Source organism: Gekko japonicus, unplaced genomic scaffold (genome assembly GCF_001447785.1).
Source record: "Gekko japonicus isolate JY-2015 unplaced genomic scaffold, Gekko_japonicus_V1.1 scaffold1056, whole genome shotgun sequence".
Lineage (NCBI taxonomy): Eukaryota > Metazoa > Chordata > Lepidosauria > Squamata > Gekkonidae > Gekko > Gekko japonicus.
In genome coordinates this window covers 5,561-24,190 of record NW_015161431.1, presented here as the reverse complement: position 1 = coordinate 24,190, position 18,630 = coordinate 5,561, and the positions used below count along the sequence as shown (strand labels likewise).

Below are 18,630 nucleotides of genomic sequence, written 5' to 3'. Positions count from 1 at the left end.
TTTTTTTTGCTAGGCTAGGTATTTTGGATGGTTTTCTTGGTGTTAAATATATAGGTTATAGATGTTTATTATCTTGAAAACCCAATAAACATATTGATTAAAAAAACCAGAGTGAGTATAAATGGGCAATTCTCTCAGTGGAGGGTGGTAAGCAGTGGGGTACCACAGGGATCAGTACTGGGTCCAATTACGAAGTTGTTCAGGGTAGTGAGAACCAGGGAGGATTGTGAGGCACTCCAAAGGGATCTGTTGAGGATGGGCGAGTGGGCGTCAACGTGGCAAATGGGGTTCAATGTGGCCAAGTGCAAAGTGATGCACATTGGAGCCAAAAATGCTAACTATAGATACACGTTGACAGGGTCCAAACTGGCAGAGACTGACCAAGAAAGAGATCTTAGAGTCTCACTGAAAATGTCGAGACAGTGTGCGACTGCAATAAAAAAGGCCAATGCTATGCTGGGGATTATTAGGAAAGGAATTGAAAACAAATCAGCCAGTATCATAATGCCCCTGTATAAATCAATGGTGCAACCTGATTTGGAGTACTGTGTACAATTCTGGTCACCACACCTCAAAAAGGATACTATAACATTGGAAAAAGTGCAGAAAAGGGCAACTCGAATGATAAAAGGGTTGGAACACTTTCCCTATGAAGAAAGGTTAAAATGCTTGGGGCTCTTTAGCTTGGAGAAACGATGGCTGAGGGGTGACACGATCGAGGTTTATAAGATTATGCATGGGATAGAGCAGGTAGAGAAAGAGGTACTTTTCTCCCTTTCTCACAATACAAGAACTTGTGGGCACTCAATGAAATTGCTGAGCAGTTGGGTTACAACAGATAAAAGGAAGTACTTCTTCACCCAAAGAGTGATTAACACATGGAATTCAGTGCCACAGGAGGTGTTGGTGACTAAAAGCATGGACGGCTTCAAGAGGGAATTGGATTAGCATATGGAGCAGAGGTCCATCAGTGACTATTAGCCACAAGGTATAGATAGGAACTCTCAGTCTGGGGCAAGTGATACACTGTATTCTTAAGATTGGCAGTGGCTTTTTCCCCCCCCCCCCCCAATACCATTTTGCAGTTGTTAAACTGGAACCTGTAAAAGGAGATGCATCCAGTCTGACATTTGTTTTTCTACTTGTTCACTGAACAGATGTAAATTGAATAGTAGTCTAGGCAAGTGTTAGAAACAGACATCTCATTTATACTGAAACGTTACATCCCACAGAACCAATCTTCTCTGGCTTCACACAATGTTTGCTGTCATCTACCTGATTTTGACAGTCCTGTTCATGAAACATCACACAAACTCCATCACGTATAAAGAAGAAGACCTAGTAAGTTTCTAATTTTTTTTCTGAAGTATTTCTGTTTATCCTATGATACAAGTCTGCTGTGGTGGGGGACTAAAATACTGTCTTCAGTAAAATACTGTCTTCATTGTCTTTTCAGTGAAGTCTGTGAAACAGGTGAAAATGTTCTCCCACTTAAAATGAGGTCAGAAAGCATTGGGCCTAATGATAACACTGCACAGTCAAATGTAGCTATAAGGCTTCATCTGGAAGCCTATTCAGTGCAAGGGTAGTGATAATCAGCGAGCAACAAATATAAGTGTGACTGTGTTAAACTTATTCCCTGCAATCACGGGGGGAAATTTTGTTTCACTCTGACATTTTTTCTTGGATAAAATTCAGTGTAGCTGTAATGCTGTGCTTTTGAGGGGCGGAAGTCAGTGGCAATATGATGATAAAACCAACTGAGAGACAGACTTTGGCCACTTGTACACAGGCTGTTTGCTACAGCTTGGATGCTATTGGGAAGCAGGTTTTATTCTAGTTCCCCACAGCCCTGTGGTGCTTCTGTGCACCTCCTGTTTTCCACAACTTTGATCTTTCCCAAACCTGCTTTGCTGCGATATGGTGATATGTCGGTGATTAAAAAAAGAAAAGCCCAGTGGTGGCAGGGTGGTAGTGACTGCTCTGTGGGGACTGAGGTGTGGCTCTGCCATGAGGAAGCCCCACTGCCACTGCTTTGTATTGGCAGCTGTAGTATCAGCAGGGAGAAAACACAACCCCATCCTGTGTGGGAAACACGTTTAACAGACCAAGTATTAATACACTTCTTACCCTGTGTGTAGTTAAAATCCAAAAGGCCTAGGAGAAAGTATCGATGTTGCTATTTATGTATTTTTTCTCTGGTTCTTTTATATGAGAAACTGATACTTTTGTTTTGTAGGTAAAACACACGCTGTTCATAAGTGGCCTTCCCAAAACTGCCACGAAAACAAACTTAGAAAATCACTTCATGTAAGTAAAAAACAAACAAACAAAACCTTGGCTGAATTAACAGTCTATATATTAATTTTAATAAAGACCCTTTATTTAGAATATTCTTATGCTGCCTCAAGTGGGCAACCAATCAAAACCATTAAAATAAACTTTAAAAAATATAGCCTATAAAATGAATTAAAACACACAAACAGGAACAAGGAGCCATTTCGACCTTTATTGGGATAAAAGATGCTGATAAATTACAATCAAGAATAAATACAAAGGTTAGATAGATGATAAGAACAGAGACATGAAACAGTTAATTAAGATAGTGACCAATAATACAGATCAAGTATGTATTTAAATCAATAAAACATCAGAAACAAATAGGAAAAATAGGCATCCAACAATTAAGATGCAGTGATGTGTTTGGACTTAATTTTATAAGCTTCAGCTAAAAATTTGGCAACAGATGTAGTGATTTGAGGGTTGACATCTTCTAAAAGATAAACTATTTCCCTTAAAGACACTATGCTGGAGGTATTTAGACAGGAATTGTTTACTTTGTAGAGCAAGGGGAGGGACACTCTAAAATGATATGGGATAACGAATCAAGAGTACCTAATTCACATGGACAAAGCATATTTTGAGAAGGTATTTGCCTAAATCTACCAAAAAGGACTACCAGTGGAAAAGCATTTAAACGGGCCAAAGTAAAGGCTCTGTGCTGGAATGGGGAATCCAAAATGGAAAAATAGTGGGGCATCATTCCATGCCTTTGATATATACCTAAATTAGCTGTGGAACAGACGGGGGTGCGAAGGGAACACTTTTTGTAATTCATGATCCATAAGCCTTAGTTGGATTGTTCTTAAAATATATGATTCATCACATAAAAGAAAGGAATCTACCTCAGTACTAAGCTTTTGAAGTTTGTGAATGAACATAAAATATAGAAAAATAGATCAGCTATGCATTAAGTAGGATAATAAGCTTCCGGGTTCAGATCTAAAGTGAATTTTTAACCAGTGTTTGAAAGCCATAATCCAAGCCTTAGTTTCTAAAAGGTGAAGACCCAACTCCACACATATAAGTGAATAGAGAACACCAGGAGTCATTTCGTAGAAAAAGAGATGCAGGAGCTCATTAGCATAACTCATTAGCATAACTTATTTGGATATGCCACACCCCCTGACATCATCGGAAGTGTGTCAGAAGGCAGCACCCACTGCTCAGGCTCCACCCCAAAAATCTCCAGGTATTTCCCAACTCAGAGCTGACGAGCCTACCTGGAGAAAAACTGCTTCAGTACAAAGAAAATAGGTTCAGGGGGTGTACATTGGTCTCCCCTCCTCCATTTGGTCCTCACAATGACCCTTAGAGGTAGACTAGGCTGAGAGAGTGGCTTGCCCACCATCACCTAACAATCTTCATAGCACAGCTCTACTGAGTGGAGCAGTTCACATCCTAAGCAAAATGTAACTGCTGTAATCTTAAAATGGGCAATGGGCAGTGCAAGACCCTACACGGCTCCAGATTGCTGCTGAGTGGGAGTCTCAGAGTGGCTGACAATCATTTCCCCTTCCCTTCTCCACAATTAGACGCCCTGGTTGTGAGGTAGGTGGGGCTGAGAGAACTAGAGAACTCTGACTGACCAAAGATGACCCAGCTGGCTTAATCTGAAGGAGTGGGGAATCAAATCCAGTTCTCCAGATTACAGTTCACTGCTCTTAACCACTACACCAAACTGGGCGGAACAGCCATAGACAAACAAATAAGAAGAAAATAGATAAAGGGGCTGCTCAGCAAGAAAAAAGACAGAAGGGAAAATCCTGCATGTGAGGGAGGGAAGAGGGTGAGATTGTCATAGGGGCTTTAGAAACAGTGTGACATAATAGAGTGGCAAACTAGGATCTGACAAATAAAGGTTCAAATCCCCACTCAGCCCTGAAGCTCACTGGGTTATCTTGGGTCAGTTGCTCTATCTTAATGTAGCCTATCTCACAGGGTTGTTGGAAGGATTAACTGGGGAGAATCCTGCAAACTGCCCTATGGCTCTAGAACAAAGGGTGAGGCAAAATACATAGACAATTTTCAAACCATGACAGTTTTATCAGCTGGGATGCTATGACATGTCAATGGGAGGTCCTGGCAGGGACAGATCTTTCTTGCCTTCTCTGTCACCCAGCAGCCATTTGTGATTGTCAATAAGGTATACAGGGGATTCGAGAATCCATACAGACAAAAAAACCATCCTTAGGTGGCTGGAGTGAGGAAAAGGAAACAAGCAAAGTTGCCCTTCCAGCTACCACTGTAAGCAGAGTCTTTTTCTTAGCATGGAGGAAGGTTTCTTGTGTGCATGGAAGGCATGCACAGGATCCAGTCCATTTCCTGCTTGGCCCTGGAGTAAAAATATACGGAAGCCATTGCTTTAAACTTCATCATGCACCAATTTTACAATGTGCATGTCCTATCTATGACATCAAAAATATCAGAATTGATTAAAAAGAAGCCCAAATAACTTTAAAAACTGACTCATGATGATTATTTGGATACTACAATGAAAGCTATGCGTTTAATTTTATAGTGTGAAGAAATGGTGTGAAGCCTTTTAACTCAGTCTCTCCTAATTCCCTTCCTTACTCTAGCCACCATTACTCATGCGTTTCATCCATGCAAGTCCCATGATTCCAAGAATAGCCTCTTAAGCGGTCAAAGGGGACCATTTCCTCCCCTTTTCACCAGTAGTTTTGCTTGTTTCTCCTGTTTCACACTCCGGGAATGCGGCGGCGGCTGTGGGGGACTCACCAGGACGTGGGCGAAGTGAGCATTGGGCCTGCCGGCATTGGGCATGGGCTGCTTGGGGAGTAGTGGCGAGGAGGTGGCGCTCCGGGGAAGAAGTGTGGGCCTGCGGCGGCTGTGGGGGACTCACCAGGACGTGGGCGAAGTGAGCATTGGGCCTGCCGGCATTGGGCATGGGCTGCTTGGGGAGTAGTGGCGAGGAGGTGGCGCTCCGGGGAAGAAGTGTGGGCCGCCAACGCCGCTTCGCCCTCCTCTTCCTCGCCCCAAAAGAGGAAGCTTTTTTTTGCCGCTGTGGCGCTCCTTGTGGCCACGGAGGCAGGAGGAGGACACTGCAGGAGGAGCGCGCTGTTGCTGGTGCTGCTTCCAGGCTGGGTGGGCGAGCTGCTGCAGTGGGGCTGCGGGCCCTCTTCCCCAGGCTGGAGTTGGGCAGAGAAGCTGCAGGAGGAGTGTGCTGCTGGTGGTGCCCCCGCCCCGGCTCTTGCCCCGGCTGCTGCCAGGCTGGGTGGGCGAGCTGCTGCAGCGGGGCTGCAGGCCCTCTCCCCCAGGCCAGGGCCATGGTTGCAGCTGGCCAGCCACCTCGCAGGCAGCTCGGCAGGCGGGCGAGGAGCCTCTGGGCTCCTTTCTGCCTGAGCGCTGCTCCGGTGCGCTCTGGCAGGAAATGACCCCTGGGGAACACATTTGGGAACTCCCATAATCTGCCGAAAGAAAGTGATTGTACATCCTCCATGCAAGAATTAAAGGCTTTAATCCACAAGGGAATTCTATATAATAGCTGAGGGAGAATTTTTGCATTATAGATTTTCAAGGCTGCTGGGATTAATTGATTACCTCCTAAAAAGTAGAACTTTTAAATTTGCGCCAGAGAGCATTTCACTAAGTTTATAGTTCTTTTACGGTGTTTTGGCCATCTAAGGTAAAGTAATGCCAAGGTACTTGAAGGCCTTCACTTGTTCAGTTTCCATGATACCAATGTGACACTTAAATAAGCACCAGTTCTTTGAAAAAATTAAAATCCTTGATTTTTCATAATTAATTATTAGGCTGTTCAGTTTGCAATATTGGTAGAAGGCTTCCAGATATCTTAGAAGGCTAATTCTAGTACGGGAAAAGAGGACAGTATCATCAGCATATAATAATAAATGTACAGCTAATTGTTCTAAAAGGGGGGATGACCATTCACACCAGACATATGTTGGCTCAGATTGTTCAGAAACAGTAATGGGCAAGAACACAACCTTGCTTAACTCCTTTAGTAATTGGAAAGTTAGTTGAAAGTTGACCATCGGGAGACTGAGGTAGCATCATGTAGTTTCTTAATTAGAAAAAGCAAACAAGACTCCGCAGAGTCTTGAGTTTTCCCCATAACAAGTCCATGGGGACTGGGTCAAATGCACCCAAAGGTCAGTGGGGGAACTCCAAACGAAATGAATAAGCCTTTGCCTGCTTTCAGAAGTCAGTGATTGAGAGGGACAGATGACTCCCACTGGGGAGGGAAGTCCATAATTTTAGTGTTGCAACTGAAAAGGCCCTTTCTCAGATTGCTACCTATTTAGCCTCAGATGGTGAGGGCAACCAAAGAAGAGCCCCAAAGAAGCTGATCATGAGCCAGTATAGCTGAGAAAAGAATGGACTAATATGGTACTTACTTCCCATTCCAGCTGGCATTCTGACTGTGGTATTCTGTACCAGCTTTAGCTTCCAAACACTCTTCATGTGCAGATCCCATGTAGAGCACGTTGCAGTAGTCTAATGTAGTCTCACTGCAATTTCAGCAAGATTTAACATTGTTTATTTATGACCTAGTGTGTTCAGAACAGCGTTCCGTGCGCCTCGGTGTTTAGTCATGCCGGCCACATGACCACGGAAACGTCTTCGGACAGCGCTGGCTCTTCGGCTTTGAAACAGAGATGAGCACCGCAACCCTAGAGTCGGATTCGACTGGCTTTCGAGCAAGGGAAACCTTTACCTTTACTGTTCAGAATTCCTATTCTTATTTGATCTGTAGATTATTTTTTCCTTTAAAAATGATTTGCTGGGCTTGTCACTTAGGAGTTTAATGTTTGTCTGAGTCAGAGTAGTCGTTAGTGTGTTCAGCTAGCATTAGGGAGGTCAGACTGAAATCCCTGCTCTATCACGAACATAACTGGCTGACCTTGGGCCACTCAACATCTGTCTGCCTAATCTACCTCCACAGGGTTGTTGTGATGATGAATAGGGTGGGGAGAGCCCTAAACTTTGAGGAAGGGTCAGTATGCAATCCTGCTTGTTCTGTGTAATGACAGCAGACTGTAAGTAAGCCATTGAAGGAGAGATCATATCCTGTTGTTTGGTATTGGCAGCTAGTCTGGCCAATTTGTTCATTCACTAAAGTATCATAAAGAAAGCCTGTGGGGGTGGATGGGAGAGGGGGGGATTTCCATAGTCCTTACTGAACATTCAAGAACCCTGGAAACTGCATTTTCAAGGATCCTTGGTCCTGGAAGCTGTTGTGGTGACATTCTGTGGCATTACAGAGGCACGGTGCCTTCCTTCCCCAACATTGTAGCTAACAGGTAAATTTATGTGGGAGTGTGGAGGGCAGGCAACATGGTAAGCCCACTCTATCAATCTTGACCTTTGAAGGAGTTTGAACCAGTTTAGAAGGGAATCTGGCATCACAATGTGTAAATTCATGTTCTGAATCTCAAACCCCAAATTCTGTGTCCTCCCCAATCTCTTATGAGCTTCTCTTCTATCTCTTTTGTCATTTTTCAGTGAAGCATATCCAACCTGCACTGTGAATGAGGTCAACTTGTGTTACGATGTATCCAGACTTACTTATCTGTATAAAGAGAGGTACCTGTATGAACAATGTCCTGGTGAAAACACATTCGCTTCGTATAAACATCAAAAAAATTCTGTTAAAGTGTAATGTTACAGTAAAGTGATTTCTAGCATCACTTAGGAAATGCTAGCATGTGTTGCATATGGAAACATAATTCTGAGCAGAGAAATTTATGATGGAAAATCGTGAAAAACAGATGCTTAAATGTTTCAGTGTAGGCATCGCTTTACTTGTTGTTAAGTGCCTGTATGCTGTGTGTATCTATGGCTACATAATGGGTGGCGCATGACAGCTCTCGTTGACCACAATACAGACAGTGTTAGATAGTGGATGGGTTTAGGCCAGGGAGACCCTGCTTCAGGTTCCCTGTCAGTCATTAAGCTTACAGATATACCAACTGCTGTCTGTTCTGAGAGTAAAGTAAGAGACCCTCATAAGACTGAGCTCTTTGTAGGAAGGGCAAGAAATGCTTATTTATTTTTAAAACTATACGTTATTTTTCAGTCTAGATTGCTCATGAAGGGGCTTTTAATTAATAATAAGAGTGTGTGTGTTATGTGCTGCCAAGTCTCTGACTTATGATGACTCTATGAGTTAATGAACTCCAAAACATTCTATCAATGACAGCCTTGCCAGGTCCTGCATACTGAAGGCCATGGCTTCCTTTATCGAGTCAATCCATCTCATGTTGGGTCTTCCTCTTTTCCTACTGCCTTCAACTTTTCCTAGCATTATTGCCTTTTCCAGTGAGTCTTGTCTTCGTGTGATGTGACCAAAGTAGGAATAGCCTCAGTTTAATCATTTTAGCTTCTAGGGAGAGTTAGGCTTGATTTGATCTAGGACCATTTATTTGTCTTTTGGCAGCCCATGCTATCTGTAAAACTCTCCCTCAACACCACATTGTAAATTAATAAATTTTCTTCCTGTCAGCTTTCTTCATTGTCTAGCTTTCACATCCCTCTCTACTAATGTGACTGGCCCGCGTTCACCTAGCAAGCTTTCATGGCTGAGTAGGGTTTAAACCTTGGTCTTCTAGATCCTAGTTTTAGCCCACTACACCACACAATGCATGTACACAAATGTATGTAGATTTCATCTGTATGATTCAGAAGGTTACATGCATGGAAAATTGAGCTTATGAAATATTCAATTTTGGGTATATCTACTTTTGCATCACAGTTTTTTGCTTTTTTTGCCCAGAAAAAAGGCAGAGAAAAGTGTGGTTTATTATACACACCTTCATGACAGATATGGAAAACGGTTTCTCATAAACCCCAAACCACTTGGCCATTTGTGCTGTTGTGAAATCAAAGGCTGTGAAAAGGTAAGAAATTATTGTTACTTCATAATTGGCTAAAATAGTGGAAGATTGTAACTGAAAACATCAAAATTTCTGATGTTTTACTATTTACTTCATAGCAAAATCTTAATATATGAAAAATGATAATGTGGGTGTTATTGTAAGACATAGTTTTACAATAATTTATCCAGTTGTTCTTGAATATTGTTTGAGACCTATGAAATATTATCTGTTTTGGTTATGTGCTTCACATCTCATATAGTGGTAGGACCTCAAAGAACTCTTGTTACAAATTCTCTTTAATTCCAACTCACTTGGAAGTCTACAGTATCTATTGAACATGATATTTGCTGATAAATGAGATGTTTGTGGATACATTCTTGTACATAATGATTATCTGATGTTTATTGTATTCATCAGAAGCTTTTAGCTTGACAATACTGCGTGACTCAGGAAGGCGGTAACTGAAATGTGTTTGGTGTTTATTTTATGATACTCTTTGACCAACCGAATATGTATTACTTGGTGATTGCCATGTACGAATTAGTTTAATGGGTTATCTGCCATATTGGTAAAGGAATTTATGTACAACTGAGCAATTTTTTATGGTTTGTGTGGTCTACTGGTTATTATTGTAATTAATGGATGATTAAAACTCTGTTAGTTTTGTTTTTCATTTGTATATATATTTTGAGGCCTTTTTGGTTATCTGATCTGTTTTGTTTTTAATTCAATACTGAATTGTAACGGAAGCTTGCTTTCCACAGGAGGATGCTATAGATTACTACACCAGAATTTCCAATAAATATTTGGAAGAATATTTGAAAGAGGAACAGGTGGTTTATGATAAGCCATTGGGAATGGCTTTTGTAACATTCCAGGAAAAATCCATGGCAACATAGTAAGTATATTATTGAATTCAATATTACTTCTACAGTTGGATTAATCATGAGAAATAAAAAGACTTATTCTGATTTGAACTTCAAAAAAGTTAATGAGTAAGGTTATATCTAGGCAAGTATCCATTAAATGCTATAACAAGTGACAAGACACCTCAGGATCCACTGGTTTTGCTTTTTGAAATCACTTTCTACGTTGAATCACTTTCTATTTTTTGTCAGTAATTTATTGTTTTATATTAGCCTTCTGTCTGAACTACATCTGATATAATTCAATAATTGGGCTTTGCTCCTCCCCACACATGCAGTGTGAATCTTTATAAGTAATCATTCCATTTCTTAAATTTGTCTTAAATTTAGTTCTGTGAACATTTTAGGTGGTTGTTCGGATAAATCATGGTGTACAGTAATCTGTGTACATATCACCACAATATTTTTAAATGTTTCATGCCCACAATTGAGCACTATATAAGCAGCATTCTGTGGTCAGTTTCTTTCTGTCTGCCCCTTTGTCATGGTGGAGGATACACGCTAATCTGTAATCTGACCCAGAACTAGGCGTAGAATTGGACAGTGTGAAGTAGAATGCCTTTATCCCAGCAGTCTAGCTTAATTTTATTCAAAAATCTCAACATTAGGAGTACATTATAATAGCATTTTCTCAGGGCATTAAACACTGTTTATGGATTTGTCCTGGGTCCTGTTGACCAGACTATGCTTGGAAATGTATGTTTACTAATGTGCTGCATGTGTACTGATAGGCTACCTATAAGTTTGTTTATTTATTTCATTAGATTTCTTGACCGTCCTTCCCCGCTTATGCGGAGTTCATGGCGGTTTACAACAACATAGTTCAATACAATTTTAAAACCAATTAAAACTACAAGAATTCAATATTAAGCCATTCAACATAAATATTTAAACATTTTAAAAACAAGATGGCATATCGAGCATTCAGATTTTTATGAAGAGGGGGGAGGGGAGGGTGCTGGGCAGATGTAGGGGAACCGTCGCTGGCCTCAACGAAAGGCCTGGTGGAACATCTCTGCTTTGCATGCCCTGCAGAACTTTAATAGTTCAGACAGGGCACGGATGTCATTTGGCAGAGAGTTCCACCAGGCTGCAGTCCAAGGCTGAGAAAGCCCTGGCCCTGGTTGAGGCCAGGAACCACCAGGAGATTCTTATGTGCTGATCTCAATGCCCTTTGGGGGACATATCGGGAGAGGCGGTCCTGAAGGTACCTAGGTCCCCGACTGCTAAGGGCTTTAAAGGTGAACACCAAAATCTTGAATGTGATCCGGTGCTCCACTGGCAGCCTGTGCAGCTCGTGCAGCACTGTGGATATATGCCCTCTGTGGAGTCCACATAAGGACCCGCGCAGCTGCATTTTGTGCCAGTTTCCCCAATGGGGCAGTTAGTAGTTCCCTGGGGCCCTTTCAGGTCAGGAAAAAAGCACAAGAGGAAAGGCTTATCTCTTTCCCAATGTTATACAGTCTTTATTGAAATTGAACCACCATCTGCTTTAATTCAGAAAAATGGGATGAGGGAAAGTATTAAATCCCCAGTGCTAAAATCCTGATTGAATTGGGGCAGGGTAGCCATGACAGCTCTTTCTTAAAACAAACAATACAAACACCACAGATATGTTGAAGTCACAAGCAATTTTATCCTCAGATGTTGAAGATGAATGGGAAATTTTAATTAATTTCCTGCCTTTTTGTTACTATTTCCAAATTAGAAGTGAGGTAGGCTTAGCTTGACTTGGAAAGTCCCTCTCAGATCTATACTACAGAGAATCCAAATTCTATCTATAATGTGTATGTAGTTTTTTCTGGTAGTATAAACGAGGTATTAATATTATACTCTTACCAAGTGACATTGAAGAGATGTTCAGGCACCTTTTATAGTTATCTTTTCTGAACTGTATTTATGTATATTGGCCATTTCCAATCATAAAAGCTAAACTATTTTCTTTTACTGCAGTATTCTAAAAGATTTCAATGCCTGTAAATGTCAAGGTCGTAAATGTAAAGAACTACCCCAGCCATCAGCCTTCAGCAAAGAACTGTGTGTTTCAAACTGGCATGTTGCATATGCTACCTATCCACAAAATATTTGCTGGTAACTTTTCTGCCTCTCTCCATTTCTTTGTATATGGATATTTTTAATTTGGAAGGAAAGTGGGAGGTAAGGTTAGGTAGGTAGGATACAACCATAGTTCTATTCATAGGATGTGCTGCCTCCTCTGCCCTTCCTGATTCAGTCCTCTGCCCCCCCCCCCACCTCTTCTTGAGGCAAGGTGGAGAGTGATGTGAGATATGGCAGAAATGGTTGCAGCTGGTGGGAGGAAGGAAATGAGCAGAACCTGCAGATTCCTCTTCCACAAGCAGAAACACTACCTTGGCACACAAGCAGGCTTTTAGAATTAGCTGCCTCCCTTTCTGGAACATCTACTATTTTTTTGATATCTATTGCATATATTGGAATAGAAGACTGAAAGTGCTTAAGCCTATACTATCCAGCCAACCAGTTGAGATCCTCCTCATAAGCTGTGCTTTCTATGCTGTTTCCTGAAGAAGTGAGGCAGGTGGCTACCAGCGATGGGGTTTTTTCAGTAGTGGCAGCTGCGTTTCCTCTTAAGGTTTGATTGGTGCCTCCCCTGCTCCTATTTTAGATGCCTGGCCAAAGTATTTCCAAAGTATTTATTTTTTCACCAGGGTTTTAACTAGGAGTTTGATATCTTTATTTATTTATTTATTTATTTATACAACCTGGTTTTAGCTTGAGGATTTTTAGGTTGCTAGATATTTTATGCTTTTAGGTTTTCATTAGCTGGGCTTTTCATATTTTTAGTTTGTGTTTTATGGTTTTATTTAGTGAGCTACCTTGAGCAGGATTGTGAAGAGGTGGCATATAAATGTTCTAAATAAATAAAACTGAGATCTGTTAGTCTTAAAACTACAGTCATGATAATGTTAAAAATATAAATTGATTTCAAGACAGTTAAAATATAATGGCTTTTTCTAGAGAGCTCTGACTCTCCAGTCCAATGATGTGAGTCCTCAGCAGAGAGGGTTGTATAGCCAGAACCTTCTCCAAACCAGTAAGTTTACCAATCGCTGTTCAGGAGTGAGTGGGTAGTCGTATATCCTGCTCAACAAAATGGAAAAATCTGCTATTGCAGGAAGAGCCACTTAAACTGGGGGAAGGCTTCAGACTTTGGTACAGCGGTAGACAAGGCTCCCTCTAAGCTGTGGAGTCTTGTGAGGAAAAATTCTACCTTGTGAGCTACTGGCATGACAGCTGTGAGCAAGTGATTTGGCTGCTGCATCAATTAGTTTGCTCTGGAGCCATCCTTCCTGAGCTAAGGCAAAAATGTGTGAGTCAGAGGCTAAAAAACTGAGCTAGCGCACACTAACTCAGCTTAGAGGGAACACTGGCGGTAGGATCCATCCCTGCATTTATTACGGAACCCCAACTTGTTTCAGAAATATTGGCTAAGGGAGTAACATTAACAAAGAAGCATCCTTGCTCTTCAGGCATGTAAATTCTGATCAGGATTTGTTTCTTGATTGAAAATTACTCTGCTGAATAAGAGCTTACTGCTTGAAATGTGTTTGAGATTCTCTAATATAACCCAGGGAGTATGTATGTTTGCTACTTTGCCCACTGTTCTCTGCTTCAGCGGTCCCATTGGTTTATTATATCTGATCAGTCAGCTTCAAGTTTTGTTTAATATATCACTGATATGGTCTGTTATTCATTAGTATTATTATTGCATAATCTAAAGTTTTACTAATCTTCTGTTGTCTTGACAGGACTAATCTCTCAATTCAAGGGCTGATTTGGTGGTTTCGGTGGCTTTGTATAAATTTGTTGCTTTTTCTTGTACTCTTTTTCTTGACCACACCTTCCATCATTATTTCAACTATGGATAAGTTCAATGTAACAAAGCCTATTCATTATCTGCATGTGAGTAGAGCATTATTTCCATATTTTAGCATCTGTTCTTTCTATATGTGCATATGGAAGAACTATCTCTGCAGTCTTGTTTCTGGTTTTACAGTCTTGAGCTGCCTTTTTATGTGTGTGTGCGTGTGTGCTTAATTTTCACTCTGGATGCATCCAAACAGGAAAGGTCTAAGAGCTGAAAATTGCTGGACAACTTTGGACCAGTGACACACTCTCAACCGAACCTACTTTACAGGGTTCTTGTGAGGATAAAATGGAGGAGAAGAGAATGATGTAAGCCACTTTGAATCCCCATTAGGGAGAAAGGTGGGATACAAGTCAAGTAAATAAATAAATAAAACGAGTGTGATGTAATGGCTAGAATGTTGCATCAGGACTTGGGAGACATGCGGTCAGACCCATACTTAATCATAAAGTTCACTGGATGACCTTGGGCCAGTCATTCTCATTCTCTGTTTTAGCCTAGTCTACTTAACAGTGTTGTTGTGATAATTACACACGGGAAGTATATAATAATATAAAATATGTAACCAAGAAATGGATGAATACTACCCAAGACACTAATCTGGATAACTGGGTTTGATTCCCCACTCCCCCACATGCAGCCAGCTGGGTGACCTTGGGTCAGTCACAGTTCTCTCAGAGCTGTTCTCTCAAGAACAGTTCTCTCAGAGCTCTCTCAGCCCCACCTACCTCACAGAGTGTCTGTTGTGGGGAGAGGAAGGGGAGGAGATTGTAAACTGCTCTGAGACTCCAAGTGAAGGGCGGGGTATAAATCCAACTCTTCTTCTTTTCATCATTGAACTTAATCCCTGGCCTTGACTTGCAGTGCAGAATTTGATCTCTGATCAGCTCCTAGCCAATATCTTAAAATTGCTTCCATAACCTAAGCTGTGATTCAGTGAATTGCTTCAGTGAATTGCATATCTTTAAAAGCTAGTGTAATAATTGTGTTTTCATTACAGTTGCATTTCAAGTGCTGGCCTACATTTCTCATTCTTCACAATTTCTTTTTCTTTTTCCCCACAGAACCCTGTTATTAGCCAGTTCTTCCCTACAGTCCTCCTGTGGTCCTTTTCAGCTTTGTTACCGTCAATAGTCTATTTTTCAACACTGTTTGAAGCACACTGGACAAAGTAAAAAACACATCTTCTTACCTTTTTATTTGTTTAAAGGTTTCAAAAACTCTTGGGGGTAAGGATAGGACAGAGGAAAAATGTTCAGACAGAAAATAGAACTGACAACTCCTAGTAGTCCCATTCCTCTGAATTCATTTTTGCGTATTAGTAAGCGACAGACCTTATATGTACCAAGAGGCAATGGTTACATTATTTCTTTAAAAATCACTGTCTCTTTTTAATGAATGTGTCTTCCTGTTTTTAGTGTTAGCCTGTTTCCTAAGTGTTCCAGTGAAAAAAGTCCAGTCTGTGGGTTTTCTTTGGGAAAGATTTTGATCAAGTTCTGTGCTTGACTTACAGAAGCATATATTCAAAAACAACATGCCTTTCATGGAGACTTGCTGTAATAATGGCCTGGATTGCTTGTGGAATTTGCTATGCATTTTGGAAGCCATGGGGCATGCTTAATATCAATGGTGCTGGTGTCAGTTGGATGAATTGTAGTTCCATAATTGATTTTGAGTATTTTTAAAGTAATTAAAGCAACAAAGAATATATAGCAAAAACAAAAGTAATCATTTTTCAAATTTATTCTAGTCAAAATAGCTCTTTAGAAAGAAGAATAAGGGCTGTGTCTGTGACTGTGTAGCAATGGCTGCTTAATCATGTTCTTTTTGGTAGGTCTGGTGAAAACAGAATAATGATGCATAAAATCTACACTTTTGTGATCTTCATGGTGTTAATTTTGCCTTCACTTGGTTTAACCAGGTAAATACCATATTACATTCCCATTGCTTTACATGTACAATTGCAGAAATCTCTTAGAATATATGATGTTGGAACTTCAGACATGGCCATATGATAAACCAGGGGGTAACTTCATGTAGTAAAAAAGTCTACTCTCCCCCCCCCACTGAAATTTATTTATTTATTTATTTCTAGCCCGCTGTATCCTGCACAGCAAGGCTCATGGCAGGTACAATGATAAATATAAGACAATAAATTTAAAACAATAAAACAGATTTAATTACACTGTCACTAAAATCTATGCAAACATCAAATAGCTAGCATGTTAGATGGTGATCAGGCACAAGTTAACAACTGTTCCCATAAACTCTATAAATGTGTACTTTTGGATGGTAATTAATACTAAGGCAAGTGGGCTGCAAGAAACAGCAAAGCAGATGGCACAAGGCACGTAAAGGTAAAGGTTCCCTTGCTCGAAAGCCAGTCGAATTCGACTATAGGGTTGCGGTGCTCATCTCCGTTTCAAAGCTGAAGAGCCAGCGCTGTCCGAAGACGTTTCCGTGGTCATGTGGCCGGCATGACTAAACACCAAGGCGCACAGAATGCTGTTACCTTTCCACCGAAGTGGTACCTATTTATCTACTTGCAATTTCTTGCTTTCGAACTGCTAGATTGGCAGGAGCTGGAACTAGAGACAGGAGCTCACTCCGTCATATGGCAATTCGGGTAGCACAGTACAAATAACATGCAGAGCAGTGCAAAGCAGTGTAGAGCAGAGGAGGCCAATATAGATGAATTTCTGCCACCTCAACCATAGGCCTGGTGGAACATCTTCGTTTTACAGGCCCTGTGGAACTGCAATAAGTCCCGCAGGGCCCTGATCTCACTTGGGAGAGTGTTCCACCAGGCCGGCACCAGAGCTGAAAAAGGCCAGGCTCTGTTTGAGGCTAAGCAGATATCTCTTGGGCCAGGGATCAACAGAAGATGTTGGTCCATAGAGTGCAAGGCTCTTTGAGGGATGTACTGTGAGAGATGGTCCTGCAGCTATGTAGGTCCCAGGCCGCATAAGGCTTTGAAAGTTAGCACCATAATCTTTTTTTAAAAAACGGTTTATTTAGTATTTATATCATACATTATGTCTTACATATCAAATAAAATACATTTATCCTTGCGAGTCACTTTTTAATTGCCTCTAACTAAACATAAAACTTCTTCCATCTTTGTTCAAATATTTCGTATTCTTTTCCCTGTAACAATACATTTAACCTATCCATCTCAGCTATTGTCAACATCTTGTCTATCAGTTCTTCCTTAGGAGGAATTTTTTCCCCTTTCCAGTATTTTGCTAGTATGATTCTTGCCGCAGTAAAAGTATATGTTATTAAGTATTTGTTCTCACTACTGTAATTACTTGGGATCATATTTAGCAAGGCTATCTCTGGTTTCACTGGGATATCTATTCCTGTGATCTCTTTTAACATTTTATATATTGTATTCCAGTACTTTTGGATTTTTCCACATCTCCACCAAACATGTGCCTACATTGCATTTACATTTCCAGCAATTTTTGTTAACTTTTCCATAACACTTTGATATCCTATCCGGAGTCCAATGCCATCTGTGGAACATCTTCAGTATATTTTCTTTGTATGGAATTGCTCTCATCATTTTTGCTGATTTCCATATTTTGGACCATTGTTCTTCTTCTATAAGATGTCCCACATCTCTCATCCATGATATCATAGGACCTTTTACCGTTTCATCTATTAAGTAATCCGCTAATAGAAAATTATATAGTTTCTGTATCTGTTTATCGTTTGAGGAGAGCCAGATCTTATCTAAATCATTATTATTGTCATAAAAGCCTATTTTCTTATCTTTATTAAATCTTGACGTTAATTGTAAGTTGTCCCACCATGTGAGTTTTGTGTTTTGCTTTTCTAGTTCTTTATCAGAGTTTAATTCATTCTCTTTGTTTAGCAAGTCCTTGTATGTTATTCTCCTATATCTATCTATCAACGTATATTTTGTAGTAGCCTCTATTGGAGTCACCCATTTTGGTGTCTTATTATAGAACATTTTTCTAATTTATTTCCATATTTTCATTAGTGAGACTCTTAGTGTATGTGAATCAAAGATTTTCCTTGTTTTCTCTTCATCGTACCATATATATTTATGCCACCCCATCATTAAATTAAAGCCTTCCAGGTTCAGTAGCCTAGGGTTTTCCATAAGTATCCATTCCCTAATCCATGTCAATGATGCTGCTTTGTAATATATTTCCCAATTGGGCATTCGAAAGCCCCCTTTCTTTTTTATCCTGCATTACTTTTTGATTAATTCTTGCTTTCTTACCATTTATTTATTTTTTTATTTAATTTATTTAACATTCAACTTTATATCCCGCTCGAACCCCCTTGTCAGGGGGGTCTCTGAGCGGCTTACAATTCGGTGCTAGTCACCATTTTACTTCCCTGACTAAGGCCACATATTTGTATGGGGTGGGGAGACCTACCGGCACCCCTATGGTGGTGGTTGGTAGTTGGTGGTGTTCTCCTCTTCTTCCTGTTGGCTCAGGCGGTTTCTCAGGCGGGACGCTCTCCTCGGCGCCCGACGGCAACCTCCCTCTCTCGAGGCGCACGACTTCCTGCCTCTTTCTGGTTTCAGCTGTGTCCTTTTCCGGCTCCGCTGTAC

General features: G+C 40.8%; 1 protein-coding gene across 1 annotated transcript in view; it reads left to right on the top strand.

Moving 5' to 3' along the window:
* TMEM63A (transmembrane protein 63A) overlaps nt 1-15,957 on the top strand; it is a gene marked incomplete at its 3' end in the record, with an annotated part of 31,989 nt that extends 16,032 nt beyond the window's left edge. The window contains exons 8-16 of the mRNA XM_015428967.1: nt 1,233-1,341; nt 2,240-2,310; nt 7,831-7,911; nt 9,101-9,224; nt 9,968-10,101; nt 12,083-12,220; nt 13,918-14,071; nt 15,101-15,207; nt 15,871-15,957. Of these exons, the coding sequence (XP_015284453.1) occupies nt 1,233-1,341; nt 2,240-2,310; nt 7,831-7,911; nt 9,101-9,224; nt 9,968-10,101; nt 12,083-12,220; nt 13,918-14,071; nt 15,101-15,207; nt 15,871-15,957 (1,005 nt within the window). The remainder of the gene's footprint in view (nt 1-1,232; nt 1,342-2,239; nt 2,311-7,830; nt 7,912-9,100; nt 9,225-9,967; nt 10,102-12,082; nt 12,221-13,917; nt 14,072-15,100; nt 15,208-15,870) is intronic.
* Between the last annotated feature and the right edge of the window lie 2,673 nt (nt 15,958-18,630).